The 14,937-nt window shown below is 42.9% G+C and overlaps 1 protein-coding gene across 2 annotated transcripts in view; it reads left to right on the forward strand.

The window, feature by feature from the left end:
- PFKFB1 (6-phosphofructo-2-kinase/fructose-2,6-biphosphatase 1) overlaps positions 1-14,298 on the forward strand; it is a 70,653-nt gene extending 56,355 nt beyond the window's left edge. For both annotated transcript variants that reach the window (XM_036271562.1, XM_036271561.1), the window contains exons 11-14: positions 9,288-9,417; positions 12,063-12,125; positions 13,162-13,226; positions 13,555-14,298. In XM_036271562.1, coding sequence (XP_036127455.1) covers positions 9,288-9,417; positions 12,063-12,125; positions 13,162-13,226; positions 13,555-13,614 — 318 coding nt within the window. In that variant the 3' untranslated portion in view covers positions 13,615-14,298. The remainder of the gene's footprint in view (positions 1-9,287; positions 9,418-12,062; positions 12,126-13,161; positions 13,227-13,554) is intronic.
- The last annotated feature ends 639 nt before the right edge of the window (positions 14,299-14,937 follow it).

A 14,937-nucleotide genomic window follows, 5' to 3' on the forward strand; every position in this document is an offset into this window, starting at 1 on the left:
TTATTTAATACTGATATAGTTATGTAACATTCATTATTGTTAGTATTTGCCTAGTTTATCTTTATTTACTCATTATTTTGAGATTTTTGTATTTTTGTTTTGTCTCTATTGTAAACAGTGCATAGTTGACATTTGTAGTTTTTAATACAAACTGAAAATGTATGTCTTTTGAATGTTAGGTTTTGTACATTTATTTTCATTGCAATTACTGATCTGTTTCGGCTTACTTCTGTTCTCTTGTTTGGAGCTCTCTATGCTTTTTTTTTTCTCTTTTCCTCTCTTCCTTAGAATTTGTAGAGTTTTTAAATCTATATTTGAGTTATATTAAATGTTTCCATTCTTTTAGGGGTTGCTCAACATTGCAATATGCATAATTAACAATATCTAAAATCAATATTTCCACCTTCCCCCATATAAAAATAAGAATTTTAAACTCTGACCACAACCTCTCCTAACTTAAATGTTTGTTACTGTTTTTTATTTTAGTCCAACCTTGTGTCTTAATCTGCAAATGAATTATTGTTATTATTAAACTTATTGCATACAGTCAGTGTTTGTTTATATCTAACCACATGTTTACCGATTCCTTTTATTATTTTTTCTCCTTGCATCTCAAGTTTTCCTTCTGTGTTCAAATTCTGTTTTCTGTTTTTTTAAATTAATTAATTTATTTATTTTTGTTACAGATGTTTCTCCTTTTTCCCCCACTGACACCCTCTTCCCCCTCACTCCCCACCCAGTCCCCAGCCTTATTGTTCATGTCCATTGGTCATGCATACATGCATACAAGTTCTGTGGTTCATCTCTCTCCCCCCGACCCCCTCTTCTGCGGTTTGTCAGTCTGTACCCTACTTCCACGTCTCTGGGACTACCCTGTTCCTCAGACTGTTATGTTCATTATATTCCACAAATAAGTGAGATCATATGATACTTGTCTTTCTCTGTTTGGCTTGTTTTGCTTAGGATAATACTTTTCAGGTCCCTCCATATCATCTTAAAGGATAAGAGATCTTTCTTTCTTACAGCTGCATAGTACTCCATTGTGTATATGTATCATTGCTTCCTTAACCATTCATCAACTGATGGACATTTGGGCTGTTTCCAGATCTTAGCTGTTGTAAATAGTGCTGCTATGAACATGGGGGTACATATATTCTTTCTGATTGGTGTTTCAGGCTTCTTAGGGTATATTCCTAGAATTGGGAACACTGGGTCAAAGGGCAATTCAATTTTAATTCTTTGAGGTAACACCATATTGTTTTCCATAGTGGCTGCACCAGTCTGCATTCCCACCAGCAGTGCACTAGAGTCCCCTTTTCTCCACACCCTCGCCAACACTTGTTGTTTGATGATATGTTGACGGCGGCCCTTCTGACAGGTGTGAGGTGATACCTCATTGTTGTTTTAATTTGCATCTCTCTGATGATTAGTGATGTTGAGCATTTCTTCATATGTCTCTTAGCCATTTGTATGTCCTGTTTGGAGAGGTGTCTATTTAGTTCCTCTGCCCATTTTTTAATTGGGTTCTTTGTCTTCCTTTTGTTGAGCTGTATGAGCACTCTCTATATATTGGAAATTAACCCCTAATTTCATGTATCATTGGCAATTATGCTCTTTCATGGAGTAGGTTGCCTTTCCATTTTGGTGGTTGCTTCTTTTCCTATGCAGAAGTTTTGAGTTTGATGTAGTCCCATGTGTTTAATTTCTCCTTTGTTTCTGTTGCCTTAGGTGATGTATCAGTGAAAATTCTACTGCATATGAAGTCTGAAATTTTGTTGCCTACATTTTCTTCTAGGATTTTTATGGAATCATGAGTCCCATTGAAGTCTTTTATCCATTTTGAGATTATTCTTGTGTAGGGTATAAGTTGATGGTCTAGTTTCATTTTTTTGCATGTAGCTGTCCAATTTTCCCAACACCATTTATCAAAGGGGCTGTCTTTACTCCACTGTAAGCTCTTGCCACCTTTGTCAAATATCAATTGAGCATATTGTCTTGGGTTCATTTCTGGGTTCTCTATTCTGTTCCACTGGTCTATATGCCTGTTCTTGTGCCAGTACCAGGCTGTTTTGATTACAGTGGCTTTGTAGTATAACCTGAAATCTGGTAATGTGATCCCCCCTACTTTGTTCTTCTCTTTCAAGATTGCTGTAGCTATTTGGGGTCTTTTTTTGGTTCCATATGAACTTTTGAAGTATTTGTTCTAGTTCTGTGAAATATGTCGTTGGTATTTTGATGGAGATTGCATTGAATCTTTAGATTTCTTTGGGTAGTATGGACATTTTAATGAAGTTAATTCTTCCAATCCATGAACAGGTATATATTTCCACCTTTTTATATCTTCCTCTGTTTCTTTTTTCAGTGACCTGTAGTTTTCTGCAAATAGGTCCTATATTTCTTTTGTTAAGTTTATTCCTAAGTATCTTAATTTTTTTGCTGCAATGGTAAATGGGATTGTTTTTATAACTTTCTTTTTCTGTGACTTCATCATTGGTGTATAAGAATGCTGTCGATTTCTTGACGTTAATTTTGTATCCTGCTACTTTGCCAAATTCATTTATTAAGTCTAGTAAATGTCTGATGGAGTGTTTGGGGTTTTCTACGTATAGTATTATGTCATCTGAAAATAATGACAGTTTCAATGATTCCTTTCCAATTTGGATCCCTTTTATTTATTTTTTTCCTGTCTGATTGCTGCGGCTAAGACTTCCAGCACTATGTTAAATAAGAGTGGCGAAAGTGGGCAGCCTTGTCTTGTTCCTGTTCTTAAGGGAAATGCTTTTAATTTTCCCCATTGAGTATGATGTTGGCTGTAGGTCTTTCATATATGGCCTTCATTATGTCAAGATAGGATCCTTTTATTCCCAGATTGCTGAGCTTTTCTATCAGAAATGGGTGCTGGATTGTGTCGAATGGTTTTTCAGTGTCTATTAATATGATCATATGATTTTTATTTTTCATTTTGTTTATGTGGTGTATCACATTTATTGGTTGGCAAATATTGTACCAGCCTTGCATCCCTGGGAGGAATCCCACTTGGTCATGGTGAATAAATTTTTTGATGTATTGCTGGATTCCATTTGCTAGTATTTTGTTCAGGATTTTGGCGTCTATGTTCATCAGGGATATTGGCCTGTAGTTTTCTCTTTTTGTTTTGGAATTAGAATTATGCTGGCTTCATAAAACGAGTTTGGAAGTCTTCTGTCTTCTTGAATTTTTTGAAATAGTTTGAGTATAATGGGTATTAGGTCTTTGAATGTTCGGTAAAATTCCCCCGTGAAGCCATCTGGGCCTGGGCTTTTGTTTGCTGGGAGAGTCCTGATTACATCTTCAATTTCTTTTGTTTGTTATTGGTCTGTTCAAGTTTTCTGTCTCTTCCCGGTTCAGTTTTGGGAGACTATGTGTTTCTAGAAATTTGTCCATTTCACTTAGATTGTCAAATTTGTTACCGTATAATTGTTCATAATATTTGCTCACAATCCTTTGTATTTCTGTGGTGTCAGTTATTATTTCTCCTCTTTCATTTCTGATTTTGTGTGTTTGAGTTTGGTTTCTATTTCTTGGTGAGTCTAGCTAAGGGTCCATCAATCTTGTTTATCTTTTCAAAGAACCAGATCTTTGTTTCATTGATCCTTTGAATTGTTTTTTTTGGTCTCCATGTCAATTATTTCTGCTCTGATCTTTACTATTTCCTTCCTTCCACTTGCTCTGGGGTTTTCTTTTTGTTTGATTTCTAGTTCTTTAAGTTTTGAGGTTAGATAGTCTATTGGAAATTTTTCTTGCTTCTTGAGGTAAGCCTGTGCTGCTATGAACTTCCCTCTCAGAACTGCTTTTGCTGCATCCCATAGATTTTGTGTTGTTGTGTGTTCACTTTCATTGGTTTCCAGGAAGTTTTTAATTTCTTCCTTGATCTCCTTGGTAACCCCTTCATTGTTTAATAACGTGCTATTTAGTATCCATGTTTTCAAATGTCTTTGCATTTTCTTGTCGCAATTGATTTCTAGTCTCATGCCATTGTGATCTGAGAAGATGCTTGATATGATTTCAATCTTCTTGAACTTGTAGAGACTTAGTTTATGTCCTAACATGTGGTGGTCTATCTTTGAGAATGTGCCATGTGCACTTGAGAAGAATGTGAATTCTGATGTTGTGGGGGTAATTCTCTGTAGATAATCTATTATATCCATTGATCCAGTACTTCATTTAGAGTTTCTGTTTCCTTGTTAATTTTTTGTCTAGAGGATCTGTCCAGTGATGTCAGCAGGGTGTTGAAGTTCCCTGCTATAATTGTTTTGCTGTTGATTTCTCCTTTGAAGTCCTCCAAAAGATTTTTAATATATGTTGGTTCTCCTATATTGGGCGCATATATGTTTACCAAGGTTGTGTCTTCCTGTTGGATAGATACTTTCAATATTATGTATTGTCCTTCTTTGTCTCTAGTTATGGCCTTCATTTTGATATCTACTTTATCAGATATGAGTATTGCTACCCCAGCTTTTTCTTTCTTTCCATTTGCTTGAGAGATTTTTTTTATCTCTTCACTTTGAACCTATGTGAGTGTTTTGTTGTGAGGTGGGTGTCTTTTAAACAACATATATGTGAGTCATGCTTTATTTTCCAGTCAGCTACACTGTGTTTGTTTATCGGAGCATTCAAACCATTTACATTTAAGGTAATTATTGATATGTACTTATGTATTGCCATTTTTGTTTAGTGTGGTTCTATTTTTCTTTCTTTTTCTTCTACCAATTACAGCAGTCCTTTTAGCATATCTCGCAGTGCTGGTTTTGTGCTAAGATATTCCCTAGCCTTTGTTTTTTTATGTCTGGGAAGTTCTTTAATTGACATTCTATTTTGAATGATAGCTTTTCTGGATAGAGTAGTCTTGGATTCAGATCCTTGGTTTTCATGACCTCTATTACTTCATGCCACTCCCTTCTGGTCTGTAGTGTTTCTGTTGAGAAGTCAGCTGATAACCTTATGTGGTTTCCTTTGTAGGTAACTTGTTGCTTATCTCTTGCTGCATTTTGGATTCTCTCTTTGTCTTTAATTTTTGGGCATTTTAATTATTATGTGTCTTGGTGTAGTCCTGTTTGGGTTCTTCTTACTTGGGGCTCTCTGTGCTTCTTGAACTTGAATGCCTTCTTCCTTCACCAAGTTAGGAAAGTTTTCTGTCACTATTACTTCAAATATATTCTCTAATGCTTGCCCATTTTCTTCTTCTTCAGGGACTCCTATGATGCGAATGTTATTACGTTTCCAGTTGTCCCACAGTTCTCTTAAGCTGTCTTCTTGTTTTTCAATTGGTTTTTTCTTTTTGGTTTTCTGATTGTTTGATTTTTTCTATACTGTCTTCTAATTCACTGATCCGGTCCTCAGCTTCTTCTACTCTGCTGGTTAGTCCTTGCAATGTGTTCTTAATTTCTGCTATGTCATTCTTCATTTCTACTTGGTTGGTTTTCAATGTTTCTATATATTTACTCATGGTGCTGATGTCCTTACTCATGCTGTTGAGCTTCATCAAGATCATGGCTCTGAACTCTAGCTCTGATAATCCACTTAACTGCATTTCATTGATCTCATCTTCGATAGAGTTCTCTTGTTCTTTCATTTGTGACTTATTTCTTTGTTTCACCATTTTGGCTCTCTCAGTGGGCTTTGGAGCCTGCCAAATTTTCCCTGTGGGTGTTGGTGTTCTGCTGTTTGCGGCTCCCTCTGCTGTGTTTGGATGAGCCTGGGTGGGCCCACGTTAGACACCACTGTCAAGTCTTACTTTCCTGGGTAGATTTGCAAGCCCAGGAAAGGTTCAGTTATCCTGTAGTTTTTTGCCTGGAAACTAGTAGTCTCAGTTACTCAGTGCCTTGGAATGTAGCCCTGGTATTCTGTGTAAGAGGATTTCCAGAGGGTGGGATAGATGCTGGTTGTTAATGAGCCTTAATTTGCATTTTTTGCCTCACCTGGAAAAACCTGAACCTCCGAGGGAGGGGCTGCTGCTTTTCATCACAGCTCTGGGAAGGAGCCAACTGGCCACCATCCTCTGTGGCTGCAACTCAGCAAAAACTCTGTGTGCCCTCTAAATTCCAAGTGGCTCCACACAGTTCCAGACCAGTCTGCCCTCCCTCTGCCAGAGCCCTAGGTGAGTGGCAGTGGCTATTTTAGTGCTCTGTTTTGGCTCTGCACTGTGGAGTCGTTTGGTAGTTTAACCCTGAGGGCGCTGCTCACAGCTAAGACTGCTGCTGTCCATGGGTTCCCAGCCACCCTGTTGTGTCTCAGCAGATCCTACCAGTGTCCCTTGTTATATGGTCCTGTTCCACTGCTTTTCTGTTGCTTTCTTCCAAAGATTTGTTTTTATTTTAGTTGTAATTCCCGTTTGGTCCTGGGAGATCCTCTGTGTAGCTTCCATTCACTCCATCACCATTTTTTGAGAATCTCCGTTTTCCTTTCAAACTTCATTCAGGAGGATCTATTGGTAGTAAGCTCACAATTTTTTTTGTTTAAAAAGGTCTTGGGTTGGGGGCTCAGTCCTAGATGATATTTTGGTATAAAACTCTAGGCTCATGGCTGGTTTCTCTCAGCACTTTGAAGACATTACCCCCACTGTCTTCTGACTTCTAATGTGCCTAAGAAGTCTCCTATCAGTCTAATTGATATTTATTTTCTCTCTGGCTTTTTTTAGGGTCTTTGTATCTTCATTGTTTTTTTTAGTTCTACTCTGCTATGTCTAAATATTAATTTATTTTCATTCATTTTTCTTGGGTTGGACTCCTGAATCTGAGAATTGGGATTCTTCCTCAATTCTAGAAAAACTCTTAGACATTATGTCTTTAAATATTCCTCTCTCACATGCTCTGTATTGTCTCCTGACATACAATTAGGTGTGTGTTAGTCCTGTCTCTATTCTTTAGGTCTCCTAACTTGTTTTCTTATGTTTGATCTTTGTTGCAGTTAGAGTAACTTCTTCAGCTCTGTCTTCCAAATTCCTATTTCTTCAGTTGTATCTAAACTTCTGTTTACTCACCCATGGAGTTGTCAATTTTAATGAACTTTTTTTTTTATTATTTCTAGAATTCTATTTAGTACTGTTTCAAATCTACATCATGTGTTTGGTATCATCTTGTGTCTTCCTTACATTTTTTACTCCATCTTTTGTTTCCTTAAAATTTTTAAACGTATTTGTTTTATATTTTGGATTATTTACCTTAAGTTTTTAAGGATCTCCTCTTGCTTTTTTCTTTTCCCACTTATTTTCACTCATGATAGTTTATTTCCTTGTATATTATGTGAGCTTCATTTTGGCAAAAATTTATTTGTGGGAGTCCCATGCAGCCTGAGTTGAGAGGATCCAGAGAAAATTTCTATTTGCTTCTTCCAGACACTCCTGGGAGCTAATGACTTGAAATCACTTTTTATTAAACTCTCAGCTTAGCATTTTCTAAAACATATGGATAGTTAATTCTGAACCACAAACCCACTTGAGGGTAGACTTGTGGTTGTACATTCCTATAGGAGGCATTTTCTACTTTTTGTTTTTATTGTTGTTAATCCTCACCCAAGGATATTTTTTCCATTGATTAAAAAAATTTTTTCTCGCCCTGGCCGGTTTGGTTCAGCGGTTAGAGCGTCGGCCTGCGGTCCGGAGAGACCCGGGTTCGGTTCCCGCTAAGGGCATGTACCTCAGTTGCACTTTGTCCCCGGCCCTGGTTGGTCGTGCGGGTGGCAACCACTCGATGTGTCCCTTTCACATCGATGTTTCTCTCTCTCTCTCTCTCCTACTCTATCTGTACAAAAAAATGGAAAAATGTCCTCGGGTGAGAATAAAAAAAAAAATTTCTTTTTTCTCTATTGATTTTTTTTTTTTAGAGAGAGAGGAAGGGAGAGGGAGAGAGAGAGAGAAACACTGATGAGAGAGAACATCAATTGCCTGCCTCCTGCATGTCCCCCACTGGGGATCGGGCCCACAACCTGGGCATGTGCCCTGACAGGGAATTGAACTGGCAACCTCTTGGTGCATGGGTCGATGCTCAGCCACTGAGCCACACCAGCCAGGCTCCATTGATTTTGAGAGAGTGTGGAAGGGAGGCATGGAGGGAGGGCAGGGAGAGAGAGACAGGGGTTGGGGGAGAAAGATCGATTGGTTGCCTCCTGCACATGCCTGACAGGGACCAGAGATTGACCCTACAACCCTGTTATGTGCCCTTGACTAGGATTGGAACCTGTAACCCTTCAGTGCTTGGGCTGACATTCTAACCACCAAGCCACACTGGCCAGGCCCGCATTTTCTAAATTTTTGTACTAAGAATCAAACAGAGACAGATACAGTTTCTTTTGTTTCCCTTTGTTTATATATACTTTTTTCTAGTTTATACTTTTATTGAGGATGTAGCCCTTTGAGGGTCTCAGGTTTACAGTATTTGAGAATTTTAGTCCCAACTCCCTACCTTGTGCATACCTAAGGCCTTGTCTCCTGTCTCTATAAGTATTTTTTTTTAATTTATCTTTATTGTTGAAAGTTTTACAGATATCTCCCTTTTTCCCCCATTGACCCCCTCCGCCCCACCTACCCAACCCTTCTCCACATTATTGTTTGTGTCCATTGGTTATACATATATGCTTATAAGTTCTTTGGTTTATCTCTTCCCACCCCTACCCCCCTTCCCTCTGAGGTCCTGTCTCTATAAGATTTTAAAAACTCAAGCCTTTTGGATAACATTATTAACAAATGCCCCAGGGCCGTTGTGGCTTCCACAACCACTTACCACTGTTTTTTAACCAAGGTTTTCTTCATTTTGGAACCCTATATTTATAATGTTTCCTTTTTTTAAAAAAACTATTCTGCGCACTTTATTATTTCTACAGTACAGTTTACTTGTAATGAGTCTATATCTCATTATCTAATGTGCATTTTTATTAATCTCATTTTATAAGAATGATGATCTTATTTTTCAAAGTAAATACCAGAACAGAAGAGCCTGATACTTCTGAAAAAGTTTCCTTTATTTTCTTGAAAAGTCAGCAGTGCAGGCATTTATTTTATCTAGCTTTTCTAGGAATCTTTTTGTAGTGCGAAGTTTTATTATTGTTGTTGATATCTAGTCAAACATATTTATTACTCTCCATTTAATAGATAAGAAACCAAGACCCTAAGAAGGAGGCGAGTTGCCTATGGTTATACTGTTGGGTCAACAACTGAACTAGCACCACATCCAAGTTTTCCTGATTCCTGGTCTAGAGTTCCTGTCCTCTGGGCAAATCTCCCTTTCTTACCCAAGTATTTTTCTTATTTTTAGTCCTATGAGGATCTGGTTCAGCGTCTGGAGCCAGTTATAATGGAGCTAGAGCGGCAGGAAAATGTACTGGTGATCTGCCACCAGGCTGTCATGCGGTGCCTCCTGGCTTACTTTCTGGATAAGAGCTCAGGTACCACTGTCCTCTCTGTTTCTGGCATGGGGAGTTAGATGTGATTTGAGACCCTGACATGAACAGTTGGTGGTTTATATCTTAGTAGTTAAGAGCAGTGTCTAGAACAAAGATGCCTGAGTTCAGGTTCTTGCTCTATCACATACTAGCTTTGGCAAATTACTTAACCTCTCTGGCCCTCAGTTTAGCCTGAGTTCAGGTTCTTGCTCTATCACATACTAGCTTTGGCAAATTACTTAACCTCTCTGGCCCTCAGTTTCCTCATCTGTAAAATGGGGAGAATAATGATGAAGTTTAAATAAATCAACATATGTAAAGAGCTTAGAACAGTTCATGACACATAGCATGGGCTAAATAAGTGTTAGTTTCTATTATTAGTGTTACCAGCATTCTGAGCTTATGTCTTCAACACCAGCTTTAACAGTCTGCCTCAATCTAGAAATGCTAAGTATGCTGTCATCAGGTGGCAATGGACCTTTTGTGACTTCATGATCCTGATTATAGGTTTCTATATTTACTGTAGAGATTATTTTCTCAAGATAGTGTTTTCGTTTTTAAAATTTTTTTAATGATTTCTTTTTTAAAACAATAGCTAGACATTGTAATTTACAGGGTATTTATACACTGACTACATATACTGAATTGCAAACTAGGGCGGTGGCCTGGCAAGGGACTGTTGTGCCACCCTCAGGTGTGAGAGTCCACTTCTGACGTGGACACTGAAGTGTTGGCATCTCCAAGACGCTGCGGATGAGTGTGAGCCCAGTGCAGAGCCATATTTGAAGTGCACAATGTGTGCAGTTTTGTATCATTTCTATGTTGCTAATGTCAAAATCAAGGGCACTTGTAATATGGAGGCATCCAGAATTGGAACCTGGGGAACTTGAGAACTTGACACTGGACCAATTATTTCCTCCATCTCCTCACTGAAAAAATGTGACGGGGATGAGGGTGGGGGTCCCAGTGCTACTAGATCGACACGCTCCAAGGACCTACTGCTCGGTGCCGTGCTTGAGACTGCGAGGTGGGCACTGCCACCTGACAGTGCAGATGAGGAAACGGAGGCTCGGAGAGCTGAAGTGACTGGCCCTACCTGGGTCACGGGGCTCAGAGGGGCTGGGAGGGGCGTGAACCCCAGATGCATTCCAGAAGCCTCCCCTCACACACGCCTGGAGTGTGTGGGTGGCACGCGCATGCCCTGTTCGCACACTGCTTTCCCCACTTCCCACCTGCTTTCATGCACAGGCCACACCAGCGGCTCAGAGCTGCCCTGGGAGCTGAGCCAGGCAGGCCGAGCACATGCTCCTACCCCCATCACCCAGGTGTGGAGACGGAGGCCCACAGAGATGACGTGACCAGGGATGCAGACCCAAGGGACCTCAGCTGGGCAACCCCAGAGTACATGCAGTCCAATCCCATGCTGTGAGAGATGGGAACTCTAAGGGCCAGAGAAAGAAAAGACAGTGCCAGGCCACTTGTGGAGGTGGTGGCAGAGGGGCCGAGAGACCTCAGGCAGGTGGGTTCCCTGCTCCGGGTCGGTTCCGTCACGTGTGCCACGAGGAACAGTAACTCCCTCAGTGTCAGCGAGCCTGGAAGGAGATGGCGCACCAGAGTGACGGGGCTCAGGGCCTGACGCTGATGCGGACCAAGACGACGAGGAGCAGCAGGATGGACGCCCAGGAGACTGAAAAACAGATGTCTCAGGGGGCTGGCAGGGCATTGGCAGGCCCCTCAAACGTGTAGGAGCAACCTCAGGGGTCGGAAGCCCTGAGGGGTGGGGTTCTGCCTCAATGAAGGGAGATGGGGAGTGGTACGGGCAGTCTGGGTGGTCGGGCAGGTGGGTGTCATCACAGCGTGTCCAGAGGTGGGGATGTGGCCACCAAGACACTGTGAGCCCCTCGAAGGCGCAGTTGGCAGACTGCACATTTGAACTGAACTCAGAGGGTTCTGGGTTCCAGGCCCAGCAATGCCACAGCCTGGCTGTGTGCCTTGGGGCGAGTGTCCTCACTCTGAGAGCCTTGTTTTCCTCATCTGTGCTATGAGCCTGACCATGCCCTCCCCTCGGGGCTGTCTGCTAAATAAAACCCAGGCCCATACAAGGAATGGTGAGTGAATATTCAGAGAACTTGATGCAAAATAGTCAGTAACTGGAAGCAAGTCAATCGAGGAATGCTTGTCCATTATCAAGAGTGAGAGGGGTCTGAGGTGCAGGCCAGGATGGGAGCTGCCCAGGTACCGGCACACCTCGTCCGAGGGCCTGGTGCACACTAGGGCCTCAGGAAACCCTTGGGGAGGTGCACTGTGGGCCTCTGTGGCCTGGGAGCCTGTGAAAGACCCGAGGCTGGGCCGGGGGCAGGGGAGCTGCCTTGGTGTCATGGCTGCCTTGTTAGTGAGGAGGTAGGCCACCGCCAAGGTGCCCATCCTGACTCGCCTGGGGGACCCACAGTCGGGCTGCATTCCCCAGGGCTCTCCTGCCTCCCCTGTGCTCTCTTTCTCCCTGGCCACCCTGCAGGGGAGTGGGCCCCTGGGGAGCCCGACCATGGGGAAGGGGTATGGACAGGGGACAGTGCTGTAAACCTGCAGGCCTGGGGGCCTGGTGACCTCCCCAGCACCTCCTCTGATGGCTGCTTTCTCCTCCTTTCCAGATGAGCTACCATATCTCAAGTGCCCTCTGCACACAGTGCTCAAACTCACACCTGTGGCTTATGGTGAGAGCCCCGCCTTCATCTGGGGAAAGACACATAGAGGCCATTAGCATTCCTCCAGTGCCTGCAATGTGCCCAGTAGAGTCCTGGGGTGGGGTTCCTTTGGTGGGTAGTTGGATGTCCTGGTGGAGGTGGCAAGGTGAGAATGGGGAAAAACGGGGATGGCCTCTAAACTGCGGCCTAGCCCAACTTCCTCTTTCTCTACCAGAGCACTGAGGATACAGCACCAAGCTGAGCAGGGTGGGGGAGTGGGCATCTCCAAAGGGGACCAGAGGAACAAGTGAGTGTATGTAGTGTATTTTGGGGCCAGATTAAAGAAAGGGCTAGCCTGGGAAATTTAGACTCTCTCTTAGGGTATTAGTTAGCTATGAAATTTTCGTGAGCAGGGAAGAGACAGACTAATATCTGTTCAGGGGTACGAACAGGGCAGTTGGCAGTTGTAATCCAGAGATGGAGTTAAGGGGGTTTCCACAGGCATTGGGCTTCCTCTGCCAGTCCCAGGCCCCAGTGATAACATCATTCTCCTTCAGGCTCGCCAAACCTCCCTTGTGACCTTCCACACCTCAGATGTTGCCATAACCCTTGTCCTCTAAATAACTGTATCTGTGACTGATAGTCCCAAGGTGGTGGCCCAGGCACTCTTTCACCACTTGACAACCTGGCACAGCTTGGAGGATTCACAGAGTTCCAGCATTATTAGATAGACTAGATTGCTGTCTCTCAGACCAGAAGAGTTGGGGGAGACCCCAGAGATCATCTCTTCTCATCTTTCCATTGACAATTGAGCAACTGAGGCTCAGAGAACACTGAGACTATTAGAGGACAAGCTGGGAGGATGTCCCATCCGCTGCCTCTTAGCTTTGGTGTCTTCCCCACATCACATAGCTGGTCTAAATTCCCCTCCCCACAGGGAATTCACAAGTGCATACAGCGTGGAGCTGGGGGTGTGGGTGGTGATGGGGGCATTGGGGAATGACACCTCAGAAAAGACCTGTGCTTTCCTTCGGGGTTTATGGATGGATGGGTTGTTCTTTTTGAGGCTGCAAAGTGGAGTCCATCTACCTAAATGTGGAGGCTGTAAACACACACCGGGAGATGCCTGAGGTAGGTGACAGGCTCTGTGGCCTAAGCTAGCACATGACAAAAGCACCCTCCCCCACTGAAAGGCCACCCCAGTCCCAGAGACCTTGGGTGTTTTGCAGAATCAAATAGATAACCAGCACCTAGAAGTGCTGGAACCATGGAGATGCAGGGCCATAGAAACCCATGCCAAAGGCCTCAGGCAAGATTCCTCCAGGCTTTCCTGTGAAAGTATCAGGATCCAGGCCTGGCTAAAAGAGGGGAGCCTGGTAGTTAGGACAACATACAGGGGAGGGGCTGGGGCTCCATACTGCTGTCTCCTTCCTATTAATCCTGGGCTTTCTTTTCTCAGAATGTGGACATCACCCGAGAACCGGAGGAAGCCCTGGACACCGTCCCTGCCCACTACTGAGCCCTTTCCAAGAGGTTAAACTGCCTCTTTCCTCACTGTCTTCCACCTTTAGGAGCTTCTATCCTTGCTCTTCTACACTAAGAAGACTTTGGATTTGGCCTCTTTGAGAGAGCCCTGCTTCCAATGAAGAAGCCCTCAGCAGTTCCAAAACAGGTGTCAATTTCTAGCTACAACCAAGGAGCTGTCTAGCTCTGGATGAAAACATTTTTCTTAATTTTTATACCCTAACCAATGATAACTCTCTGATTGCCTCTAAGAGGGAAGAGATGGTTATTGTGAGACTTCTCCCATAGGATCTTGGATCTTCTTAAGATCCTGACCCTGTGAAGTGACTCTGGTGCTGTGGGACTACGGAATGGGTGAGAGATTCCTGGAAGAAAGAGTTCTGGGATAGCACTTCCAAAAGTGAGGGAGGAGATAGGTCTCTGTGACTGCCTATGGGCTTTGTTCTTTTGGGGGCTGTGTGGTTGGGGGCATGACATCATCCCTATACACAGAGAAGCTGTACTTGGACCACAGTGCTCCTCTCTTCTCCAACTCTTGCTGCCATTCTCAGTATTATCATTGTCCATATAAATAATCCAAACAGTACCCTGGCTTCCCAGTCCCCCTCAACGCCACTGATCACCCACTCCATAAACGTTGGCATCTAGTAGATTTCTTTCCAGTCTGACATATTTTTTAAAAACCCTCACCTGAGGATATTTTTTTTCTATTTATCTTTAGATAGAGTGGGAGGGAGGGAGGGAGAGAGAGAAACAGCGACGTGAGAGGGATACATCAATTGGTTGCCTCCCAAATGACCCTGCCCAGGGCCAGGGATGAACTGCAACTGAGGCGTGTGCCCTTGACCAGAATCGAACCTGTGACTCTTTGGTCCACAGGCCAATGCTCCAACCGCTAAGCCAAACCAGCCAGAGCTGGTCTGACTTCTTAAATTCAAGCATCCCACTATCTGACCACTAACCCCTAGTCCTTACAATTTTCTGTGTCGTGCACAGGATACCTAGCAGCATGCTTCTTACACAGTGGGCATGCACGTAGTATTTCTGGGCAGGTACGAACAACTCAGTGCTGAAAAGGCAAACTCATACACTATTTTCTGGTACTCTACCGCATCCCACCATTTCAGGGATTTCCTACTTCAGTCATTTCCTGATCATTCCTTTTCTATCTCCTGTCCTTTTCTGTTGGCTTTTGCCCCCAAGATCTATGTAACATGGTCACATCTTTCTCCTATCCTAATAAAACCCTCCCTTGTTCCTGTGTCCCCTTCTAGTTACCTCCCACTCTCTCCCTCCATTCTTACACAAACATCTCAAA

This window comes from Molossus molossus, unplaced genomic scaffold (genome assembly GCF_014108415.1).
Source record: "Molossus molossus isolate mMolMol1 unplaced genomic scaffold, mMolMol1.p scaffold_m16_p_2, whole genome shotgun sequence".
In the NCBI taxonomy this organism is placed as follows: domain Eukaryota; kingdom Metazoa; phylum Chordata; class Mammalia; order Chiroptera; family Molossidae; genus Molossus; species Molossus molossus.